Source organism: Glycine max, chromosome 3, assembly GCF_000004515.6.
Source record: "Glycine max cultivar Williams 82 chromosome 3, Glycine_max_v4.0, whole genome shotgun sequence".
NCBI lineage: Eukaryota > Viridiplantae > Streptophyta > Magnoliopsida > Fabales > Fabaceae > Glycine > Glycine max.
Genome location: NC_016090.4, coordinates 6497677 through 6509733, shown reverse-complemented (window position 1 = coordinate 6509733; position 12057 = coordinate 6497677). Strand labels below are relative to the sequence as shown.

Below are 12057 nucleotides of genomic sequence, written 5' to 3'. Positions count from 1 at the left end.
TAGAGAAAAAAGATTATCAATGAACTAAAAATTTATATAATCATTCAATCATAATTTATTATATATAATAAATTTATTAATTTTTAAAATAATTAAAACGATTATGTGTGATTGAGTAATAATATAAAACTCTTTTATAATATTAGTGCATGCGGATTAAATTTTTTTTTTATATCTCTACTTTGTTGGACTTTGGATTGGAAGACACAAATGGTAGATATATTATCATTTGATTTGATAATTTAATGATAAAGATAAAATAAAATTTATCTAATTTTTGTTCAAGTCATTTTGTCTTTAAGATATTTAAATCAAACTTGATTTTGTGTGTGTTTGACGAAGGAGACTACGCAGTCGGGAGTGTCATGTGGATCAACAAGCATTACAAAGAAAATGAAAGAAATAAACAAACAATGACAAAGGTGTAATGGAGTTAGAGAGACGGTTATGTCTGGAGTTGGGGTTAGGCCATATTCAGTGGAAAATTTATTCTTTGATGTCTATGCTCGTGTACTATGCAACCGTTGTTCGAAGATTGATGGTTCTCATCAAGAAGGATGAGTGAGGAATCATTTGAAGAGAAGTAGATGACATACAATTGGTACACTTGGGGATGGTCTGAACAGTTCAAAGGAACCTGTGGGAGATGTTGAGTTGTGATAGCTTAGCTAAGGGTATTTTCGGTTAGTTCAAGGGACTCATGGGTCTCACTTAACATTCCTAACTAGAACAAAGCTATAACCATGGTTGGTGAGAGCGTTATGTCATATGTACTGAGACCCTTAAGCTTGGGAGGCTTAATAGCAGTGTTGGACCCAAGATGTGAAATGTGTGAGATAGATATGCGAAATATGATATCGTGAGTGGTGTTTGCTAGTGGACCACATGTATTCATTGTGTAGGTTATGCTTGCGACTTGATGTTCGTTGCTTATGGCTTTTGAGGGGATGGAGGACTCACTCCATTGTTATCATTTTTTAGGTTCTAATGGTGAACGTCAAGACAAATAACCTATTATGGATTAGTGTATGCGAGTTCGTGTGGTTGCACAACCCAATGTCTTACTGACACTTTTTCCAACCACATTCAATGTCACTTAGTGTGGGTGGACATACAGAAAGTGCTCTCATACCTTGGACTTCTATGCATGGTGGACTTAGCCAACACCATCTTACTATCGTCATGTTTCTTTAATGGAACTCTCATTGTTGGACTCTTCTCTACCGTTCACTTCTTTGGTGCCTTCTGAGGGATTCAACTCTACTTTTGATGACTCGGAAGCTACAACATTTGTCCTTATCTAACTTCGATCAATGTTGCCTGAGTCTCGCGTACCACCATTAGCACCTTGTTGTTTGACGTGAGCGGATGCTCGTAAGGTGGCACCTCTAGTGATAGACTTGGATGATATGGAGTTAGAGTTGGAAGTAAGAGATCCGAAGAAAGATACATAAACTAAAGAAGACCCTAAGATGCTTGTAAAGTTTTCTGTTAAGGAGCTGGAGCCAATGGAAGAGGATTCTAAGGAGGATCCTTATTGGAGTTCTTCACATGGTTCTTTTTAGGAGCTTTATTTCTATTAGACTCATACTTTTTTTGGATGGTATAGTTGATACTAAGTTGGGTTTAGGTAACTACTTTCAGACATAGGTTTTTCCCCTTTTTTATGTATTTACTTTGGGCCAACCTAGGATTTTGGATTACTATGTATTTATTCAGTCATCTACTTTCACCACTTGTCTTTGGATGCTTTGGGTTTGTACTTATTTATTCATGTTCCACCTTGACACTTTTATGACTTTGATACTTATTTATGTATATTGGTGACCACAAAGGCTCACTCGTTTATCTATATTTTATCTCGCATGAATGCTTGGTTTAATTATTTTGTAGTTTATTCACTTTCATACACCGACTCATGGTTTTAATTACAAAATGTTTTGCCACGAATATGTTATTTATATTTTGAAGAGGAGAATGGGATTTGAGATGTACATAAAAAGGGTTTTTGATTTACGCAAAATTTACTACACTTCTTGTTTTTTTCTTAAGAAGTTTTATAAACAAGAATTAGAATTATTTGTTTTTGAAAGAATACAATGAACATCATAGCCATGAAGACCAACAGTACATTTGGAATTTATGATCCATTTGGTAGAAGAGAAAGTGAGAGGAAAGACAATAGAAAAGAAAAAAAACACAATTTATATAATATTTTTTCTACTTGGTTGGAGAGAAAATGGAAGGAAAAGTTAACCTCTATAGACAAAAATTAAATTTTTTTCTTCCTTTCATTTTCTTTCCAATTCAAAGTTTAAACTTTTGTTTCCTTTCTTATTTTTCTTCCATCCAATCAAACAGACCATTATTGTCATAATCATCTTTTGAAATGTAAACATTAAGCATATCCTAATTTTGGTTCCTAGTTCCTACCAAGGTCAACTTGCACCCTATCCATCGAAACCACATCAACCCACCAAAACCACATCTACAACTAACTTTTAATTGAAAAGATCCGAGCCAGTTAAAATATCACTCTTTCCCATTAAAATAAAGTGTGAATTATACTAATATTCCTAACATTTTTTTTCCAAATTGTACACTATTTGTTTTCTCCCCACAAACTAACTTAATTATTTGAAAATATTACATCACAAACTTTTTACATCATACAAACTTCTTTTAATTATTTGAAAAATACTATAGTGTATCCCTATAAAATAAAATGTTATTATAAGTATTAAAAAAAATAGAAATATCATATATAATCTAAAAAATTGTAAGGAGTTGTTGGCGCAAAACATATTTGCTATTAAGGCTAGTTGTTTATTATTGGCTAAAGAATAATTTAGGTGGCTAATTCAGTCTACGATTGTCGACTAATGCGGCCCAATCTTAATGGATTCTAGTTTGCCCATTGCTAAAGATGATTGATGACTAAAATAGTTGTTTATATTGGCTAACACCTAAAAGAAACATTTCTAATGGCTAACAATTATCTATGTTGATTGACTATTAATGACTAATTTTTGTCCTCTAGCACAACAAAGTTGAATCAGACCTATTTTGGGAAGGACCAAGTTTGAAGGAATATTTGAATGTGGAAGACACTTGCAAACAATTTTTCCAAGGCTAAATGCATATTGATCTATGATTTTCTAAAAGGTAGGAGAAATGGTTAGCGAAAAAATAGTAGTTGTTTCTTTGCAATAGTTTTATGAAACTTGAGACCTCTCATCAACACAAGTCAATAATGCAAGAAGTTAAGATCATGTAACCCATGATCTCCCTAAAATCTAGGATTGTGGATAGTTATTAGAAAACAATTAACGTGTTTAGTACGAATGCTTGCTATTATCATTATAAATAGAAGAAAGTCAGATGTAAAATAGGTCCTCGACCAAAAATCAACTAGATTATCTTTTCAAGTTGTTTATCCTTTATTTATCACTTTGTTTGTAACTTCCTTTATGTTTTTCTTTACTGTTTCCGGTCGTTTACCGCATTCATTTACCCCATTTCCATAGGAGTAGTGTGACATAGATAGAGACTTTAGTGCAACAACTACTAGAAAGCTCGTTGGAGGGGACTAAAAACCCAAACAAGGAACACAATTTCTTCCTTGAGTCAGTTGGCTAAAAGGAATCACTCGTTGGAAATAAGCTGACACGACAGCTAATCAATCAACAGATTTTTACAATATATGATTTTTTATTTTTTAAAATCAGGAGATATAAAGTTTCTTGTTTGACATTCTTTTTATCGAGTCTATTCATTTTAGGATAACTACAATTACAATCTTATTTTTAAATTAGAGATCGAATCTCATGCCTTAATTAAAAAACTTAAGTGTTAAACCACTCGTGCCAATAATATTAAACAGTGTAATTTACTTTTAAAACAAAAATTCTTTCTAATTGGTATTTTAAGCACATTAATTAAGAAATTAACAAGAAAAAATATTTATTATGAAAATTATAAAAAAAATTCATCAACGTAATTTTCTACATCTTAATAAAAAAAATTCTGTTTTTAGTCCCAAACAAAACATGAATGCTTTTTCAAAATTTGTGTACCATCGGATCATAACTTTCTGAATGTGCAATTCAATTCTAAACTCTAGAAGATCCACTTCGAGGACATAGTGTAATAATAGCGTGACCAGTGGAGTTAAAACGGTCAAAGGATGATTCTACATTTACCAACAATCATTCTACAGTTAATGTTGACGGGAAAATAAGTAATCAACTGCTTCTCTAATTTTACAACATCAATCTTGGCTCAGAGAGAGGTTGCAACTTGCAAATGCAGCACCGACTGATTATTGTTCAAACTTCAAACTTCAAACTTCGAAATCGAAGTTTCTGATTCTGTCTATTTCCGAGTACTGACTAGTCTTTATTACATACCAGTTAATGAATCTGAAGCTGATTTTTTTATTTATTTTTTGTTTCCCTTCTTGTTTTAACTTTTAAGTGATGTATTTACTTTTTCAAATTTCAGGCTCACCCTTGATTTGGTTTCCTTATAGAGGATCAAAAGTCAAAATCATAATCAACTACAACCCACCAACACCACCATGCAGAGGTGGAAGTGGAACAGAAAGAAACCCCCCATTTTCCCTTTGCTTGTGCTTATTTTATTGTTTTTCATAGCCTTCTCAACCCTCCACAGTGAACACACCATACAACGAATCCATGAAAATCCAGATCATGTTCACAACCACCAAGAAGTTTCTTCAGCCACCTTTGTCAAACCAAACCTCTCTGGTCACCTAAAGCAAGCACCAGGTATGGACTTTCTCTTCATAGCTTGCTTTGTGCTTCATTGGAGACTGAAAACTAAAAACTTGATGTGTTTTTTGGACAAATTTTTATGTTTTGTGTGTTTAGTTTGTGTTTTGTCTGACTTGCTGAAATGGGGTTGTTGGATTTTAGAGGTTTTGGATAGATTCAGTAGATGCAACTCCACTGTGGAGTATAGTGGCCGGAAAATTGCTTGGCTCGGCGATTCTCGGCATTCCGGTCACTGGAGTGCGAGGCCGGAGAGTTGTGATGTTTTTTCAGGCAAATGGGTGTTTGATAATGTTTCACATCCACTTTACAATGAGTCAGATTGCCCTTACATGTCTGACCAATTGGCCTGTCACAAGCATGGGAGGTCTGATTTGGGGTACCAGTATTGGAGATGGCAGCCACATAACTGCAATTTGAAGAGGTGGTTCTCTCTCTGAGCTTTGTTTCTTATCCCTGTGAACATTGTCAGGTTATGGTTTTAGTGGTGGCATAAATTGGAATGATTCAATTCAATGGTTTTAAGGTTATTATTGTTTTGTGAAGTTTATGTACGATCAAGATTGAGTTTTGTAAAGGTCCAAGTAGAATAGATTTGTTCAGTTGTTCCTTTGGGAGTTAGAGTTGAAAAAAATTTAATCTTTTCTTGTTTCTAAAAGTAGCATCAGATATGGATTGTATAAGTGGTAGTTAACTAATGGATTAAATACCTTCTAAAAAAACTAATGGATTAAATATGTTTTTAATCCCTATAAATTAGAAAATGTTTGTGTTTAGTCCCTAAACAAATCATTTCCTTTTGGATCCCCAATTTATGAAAATATGTCAAGTGCAGTCCCTATTACTAATACTATTGACTGGAGTGGAAGGAAAGGACATGAACCGAACCACACCACACTCAACACTTCTTCATAAATGGGGAACTGAAAGATGGTATTTTTAGGGTCTACAAGTTAACATTTCTCTATTTATAGGGACTAAAAAATATTTAACTCTTTATTTCTGTGAAAGAGTAGGTTCTTTCTGCTAAGCTTCACTGATTTCTCGTATACAACAGATGGAACGTGAAAGAAATGTGGGAGAAGTTGAGAGGTAAAAGGCTAATGTTTGTTGGAGATTCACTAAATAGAGGGCAATGGATATCTATGGTATGTTTGTTACAATCAGTAATTCCTGCTGATAAGAGATCAATGTCACCAAATGCCCATCTCACCATTTTCAGAGCAGAGGTAAGTAGCCTATACCAAAAACAATTTTATGATGTTATGTAGTCCCCTATACTATATGTGCCTTCTTCCATTATTCCACTGAACTTCTTTATACACATTGGATGTTCTAAGACATTGTGTTGATGGGGTTTGGTTCACGAATATCATCGTCTTAAAGTCTCATTTCCTGCACACTGCTATTTTTGTGCCAATTTTCAGGAGTACAATGCGACTGTGGAATTTCTCTGGGCTCCTCTTCTTGCTGAATCTAATTCTGATGATCCAGTAAATCACAGACTAGATGAACGGATAATTCGTCCTGATACGGTTCTTAGACATGCATCACTGTGGGAAAATGCTGATATACTAGTTTTTAATACATACTTGTGGTGGAGACAAGGCCCAGTCAAGCTATTGTTTGTATCAGTTCATCAATGTACACGTGGTTTCTTTAGGAAAATTGTCTTCTCTATTGTGATGGATCTTGTATTTTGTAATTTTGCAGATGGACTCATGAAGAAAATGGAGCTTGTGAAGAATTGGATGGGCATGGAGCCATGGAGTTAGCCATGGGAGCCTGGGCAGATTGGGTATCTTCTAAAGTCGATCCCCTTAAGAAGCGTGTCTTTTTTGTGACCATGTCACCTACTCATCTCTGGTGAGCACCCAATCAAAGTTTTGTATGATATGCTAGGACGAAATATTGCTGATATGCCCAGGCTAAGCTATGATATACTCCCTCTAGTCTCGATTATAAGCAACAAAATTTCTTTGTTTTATGGTCTCAAATAAAAGCAAAATTTAACAACGTTGTCTTATTTAATGAGACTATCTTCAAAATACCCTTCATTTAATAGGGTCAGACTTTTTTTATGCTTGATATCAAGTTCCAATGAAGGGTAGTTTAGGAAAAAAACATTTTTTTAATGTGAATTAACACAATTTAATGAAGTTAACTAACTTCCTTAGTAAGTGTGAAATCAATTTTCTGTTGCTTATAATTGAGACCAGAGGGAGTAATAGCTAGAGGGGAAAACATTTATTGGTGGTTAGTCTAGATTAATTTTGTTGTGCATTCTTAGGACTTGCGGCATACTTGTGTTAAGGATTATCATTCATCTTAACTGTGTTTTTATTTGGATAATCCAATGGAAACTCTGCCATTTGCCTGTTTTAACCCGAGTATTGATTCCCTGGCTCCTGCTTCCCACACTTCCATGAAAACATCCTCTTCTGTCAAATTTGGCACTGTAAAAGGAATTACTATTTCTGGTTTGAATTTTGATTTTCTTTTGATAACATTTCATCTGATTCTGCTGTGTTAAAAATTAAAATATATTAGCTTGGATTGGTTCAGTTGGTATGAATCAAAGGCACTGAGCTTGGAAGGCTTGATTTGATTCTCTTTGTTAGCAATTTCCCTTGGTAGGTGATATGTAACTATGTTAAGTACCACCGCTGTACGTATTTTCTGAGGTTTGTCACTTGTCACTAGTCACCTTTGGCTTATCCTAGCCAATGGGGTAGCCTCCCTTAAACTTTTAACTACAATCCATCAAAAAGAAAAATTGTATTAGCTCCCTCTCAGAAGTGAAATCTCTCTAAAAGGAATTTTAGTTGCCACTTGGCCATTGACCCAGTGATTGAATGTTGTGTACTAAGTGCCCCCTGCTGGTATGATACAGGTTCAACATTGATTCATTGCACTCCTTGCCTGGCCCCTTCTTCCTCCCTCCAATTGAAAAATGACACCTCAGCAAAAAAAACAGAATCTGTTTTAAATGGCAACATTTTCTCTGAATTGTTAAATTTCTTTTTTGTTGAGGTGTCTCTTTTTAGTTAGAGGGAAAAGAAAAGGAATGGGTAAGAATAGACAAATGATATGATTCTGTTCACCATTTCCCTTTTCTCTAGGTTCCAATATGGGCGGCTTCCACAAACCCCAAAAAAGAAAATAAAGTTTTCGATTTTTGCTGAAGTTGTGTATTAAAGTTGGATTTGATGTGGCAATACCAATGGTGCCAAATCTGCATTCCAAGTACATGAGAGGTATAATGCATGTGACAAGAAAACTTGTCATTGATACTCTGCGAGTGTTGAAGAAAACAATACATTATTTGAACAAAAATATTTTCAGTTGTTATTAATGGTGTATAATATTGTTATACAATATAGTAGTTTGGAAATACTACCATTGGTATTGCCACTTCATATCCAATGAGCATATGGCATAATGTCATTCCCATATTGCTTATTATTTGCCAAAATTAGTCTTGCTATGCATGTAACAGTCCATCAAGTTCTTTTAGGATGCAAACCAGGATTTTTTCTTTTCGCTTCTTAGAATCAGGAGTTCCAACTTTACAAAGATATCCATGACCTCCAAAAATGAAATGCTACAAAGGTATCCATGGCCACAACAAATAAAATGCTGCAAAGGTAACAATGGCCATCACATAGTTTGCGTTCAATTCCATCCTACAAATTGAAGTAGACTTAATTTAATTTGAACTTCAAAGAATTAAAAGATGTTACAAAGAGAACACTAGAAAACAAAATACTATTAAAAGTGTACTAAACTCAATTCTGTCCAAAAAAACATATAAAATACTCCTACCTCTGGTTTCAATTCTTTGTGAATGATGTCGTGAGTGCAATACTTTGAGACCAGAGCCTGCATCACACAATTCAGTTTATGATATTTGCCATTGAAAGTAGTATTTCAACATAAAAAATATAAATAAAAATTGCCAAGTTGTTATGATTGTTTTTTTACCATTTGTAGCTGAACTTTGGATAAATAGTCATTTTCGTCCCTGAACATATAGAGCGTTGATAGATTCGTCCGTGAAAGATAAAAATTCAAACTTTAGTCTTTGAAAGTAAAAAAAATGTGATAAATCTATGCATCCTTTAACTTCTATCAGTTATCGTTAATGAAAGAGCTTGTGTGGCACATTCAAGGACGAATTTGTCAGTGCCCTACACATTTAGGGACGAAAATGACTATTTATCCTATATATAATTTAATCTTTATCTTCTCCCTTTTTTTAATCGTTGAAGCATAATATTATAATAAACACTTTAAAAAAATAACAAAATAAACATAAGTTGGAACAAACATAATAAATAATAAACATAATATGTTTATTGTTCCGAAATTTCTAATGTGACAACACCTTACACAAAGATTCAAACAAAAATGCACGGTTAATCCTTACAAAAAAATGAGACCCAATTTGATTTCGTCACTGTCACAATAAAAATTTCAAAGCAACAAATATATTATATTTATTAATCAATATTATGCTTATTATTATATTTGTTCTAACTTATGCTTACTTTCCTATTTTTGTAAGTGCTTATTGTAATGTTATGTTTGCAATAATTAAAAAAGGGAAGATGAAGATTAAATTATATTTTTGGTTAATAGTCATTTTTGTCTCTAAATGTCTAAAGCACTGACAAATTTGTCCTTGAATGTGTCACGTAACCTCTTTCATTAACAGTAATTGACAGAGGTTAACGGATAGATGAATTTGTCACTTTTTTCGCTTTTGAGGACTAAAATTTTAATTTTTATCTTTTGGGAATAAATTTGTCAACACTTTACACATTCAGAGATGAAAATAACTATTTATCCTTGAACTCTCCTATAGCTTTGAATATATGAAGTTAGAATTCCATCTAACTAAGAAAACTTGAGAGGTATAATGCATGTGACAAGAAACTTGTTATTGATACACTACGAGTGTTGAAGAAAACAAATTATATGGAAATAAATAATTTCATTTGTTACTAATGGTGTATAATGTTATACAATATAGTTCCCAAATACAACTCATCCAAATGATTAGAAATCTTCTCATATGATTGACACTCCTTTTTATACCCTCATAACATTAATATATGAAATTCAAACATCTCATGCTCTATATTTCTCTCACTTTATTGAACACTATTCTCATTCAGGAGTCGAGAGTGGAAACCAGGAAGCGAGGGAAACTGTTATGGGGAGAAGGACCCCATTGACAATGAGGGCTACTGGGGAAGTGGCTCAGATTTGCCCACAATGAGCACTGTGGAGAAGATCCTAAGCAATTTGAGCTCAAAAGTTTCTGTCATCAACATTACTCAACTATCAGAGTATAGAAAGGATGGCCATCCTTCCATTTTTCGCAAATTTTGGGAGCCCCTTCGCCCGGAACAATTGTCAAATCCCCCATCTTACTCTGATTGCATACATTGGTGCTTGCCTGGGGTACCTGATGTGTGGAATGAGTTACTATTCCATTTTTTGTAGAAGTTGTTTATTCAATTTTCTTGATTGAATATAGCAGCCAATGTCTGCATTTTTTAAAGAGTGGCAAAAGCTGCTTACATTAGTTGTTTGCACGCAAGGGTGGACTGTTTTTGACAAGTGAATGCTGAAAATTTAGAGATCTCAACGTTCATGTGCCACTTTAAAACTTGGCTTCACTCAGAAAAGGAACAAAAAAACTGAGGTAGTTATTTGTTGGATTTCTTATAAATGTGATTTATTCTATTCTCTCATTCTGCACATACCTATGAAATGATTTTTTCAGTGTTTGACTAAACTCTATTATACTTGTGTTATTCTAGCATGCTTACATAAAAACATCAGGGTTCCGACATATCTAGCTGGGTCTTAATATATTAGTTTCACATCACGCCAACTAATCAATAAGTTAAACGACATTTTTTAGGTGAAAGAAGCTATAGATATGTGGCCAATTGGCCTTATAATTGATGAATGTATCTAACGGCATTTCTGAAGTGAAAAAATTAAAACACCAAACGAAACTCAAATAATAGATTATATTCAAAGTAAATTCTACGGACCAGGTAATGTTTATACGATCCTTCACCTTTTTAAAGAGGTTACAGAAGTCATTCATCATTTGATTTAAATTATAGTAAAATTGATTTTGACAGAATTGTTTTTCGAAGGATTGAATGCGATTAAGATGTGTGTTTAAATTAATCTTGGTCATAATTTTGGAATTAGAACTTGTATTCAGGATAATGAACTGTTTAATGTAAACCAAACAAAGTACAGAAAGTAACGCCAATTAACATAAGAGGTATTTTAGTTTCCTTTTTCTTTTTTCTTTAGTTTGACTGGATTAGTAACAATTTTATGCCCCGAATACTGAGTAACCATATATATCTTTATGGGGTTGGTATGATTCCAAGACTTTAGTTCTCTCTGTCTCTTGTAAGGAGGGAAAGTCTTTGAGAAGTTCTAAACCTGCAAAAGAAAGGCTTAGTCAAAAGTAAATGAACATAAATTATGGATAAGATAGTATTAAAAGTTTAAATTAAATCAATTGGATGACAAATTAACAAAATCGAAATGATTGAATCAAATAATTTTTCTCTTTAAAATTGATTCAATCCAAACTGCTTTAAATTGGATTGAATCATATTGGATTAAAAGTTTAAACTAAACCGATTGGATGATAAATTAACAAAACTGAAATGATTGAATTAAATGTTTTTTATTTTCAAAATCGATCCAATCCAATCTGCGAATACCCCTAAGTATAAGTGTGGTGACTTGTGATTTCTTCTCCATCTCATTCCCAGGGCAAACCTTTGAAAATTGGAACTTCAAAAATTTCTAAACCTGACTGAAGAAAATTATTCCAAATGTCTAAAGTTTCTTTTCCACTCGTTACCTCTTGGACGTGTGAAAGGCTCTTGGAAAATCATATGAATACTTGTCAGAAGTGGAAAGATCTCAATTACCAATTATTTTATTTACATTCACACACTCTCTTTCTGTTTTTTTTTTCTATCCCATTCCCGGGGCAAAGCGTTCCTTTAGAGAAGTTTTGACCTTTAAGAAGAGTAGATAACTCGATTTTCCTTGTCTTTGCTTCTATTGCATTCTATCTCATCGTATCTCATTCTGTTTTGCGATATTTGAGAATCATTGTCAATACCTCCGTGTTGGTTCGAGATACTCTTTTGTTCCACAGTTTGGGACTATTTAAACCTGGCAAAAGAAAAGCGAGTGATAGGTATAAGGT

At 33.5% G+C, this 12057-nt stretch overlaps 1 protein-coding gene across 2 annotated transcripts; it reads left to right on the top strand.

The window, feature by feature from the left end:
• The first annotated feature begins 4205 nt into the window (after positions 1–4205).
• LOC100789158 (protein trichome birefringence-like 35) lies at positions 4206–10555 on the top strand. Of its 2 annotated transcripts, none has more exons than XM_006576439.4 (7): positions 4206–4411; positions 4504–4790; positions 4938–5217; positions 5851–6022; positions 6221–6417; positions 6507–6659; positions 9974–10555. In XM_006576439.4, exons 2-7 carry the CDS (start codon positions 4580–4582, stop codon positions 10302–10304), a joined length of 1344 nt encoding a protein of 447 aa, XP_006576502.1. In that variant the 5' UTR covers positions 4206–4411; positions 4504–4579; the 3' UTR covers positions 10305–10555. The 2 variants fall into 2 exon arrangements, with proteins under 2 accessions (XP_006576502.1, XP_006576503.1); XM_006576440.4 differs by having other exon boundaries at positions 4208–4384.
• The last annotated feature ends 1502 nt before the right edge of the window (positions 10556–12057 follow it).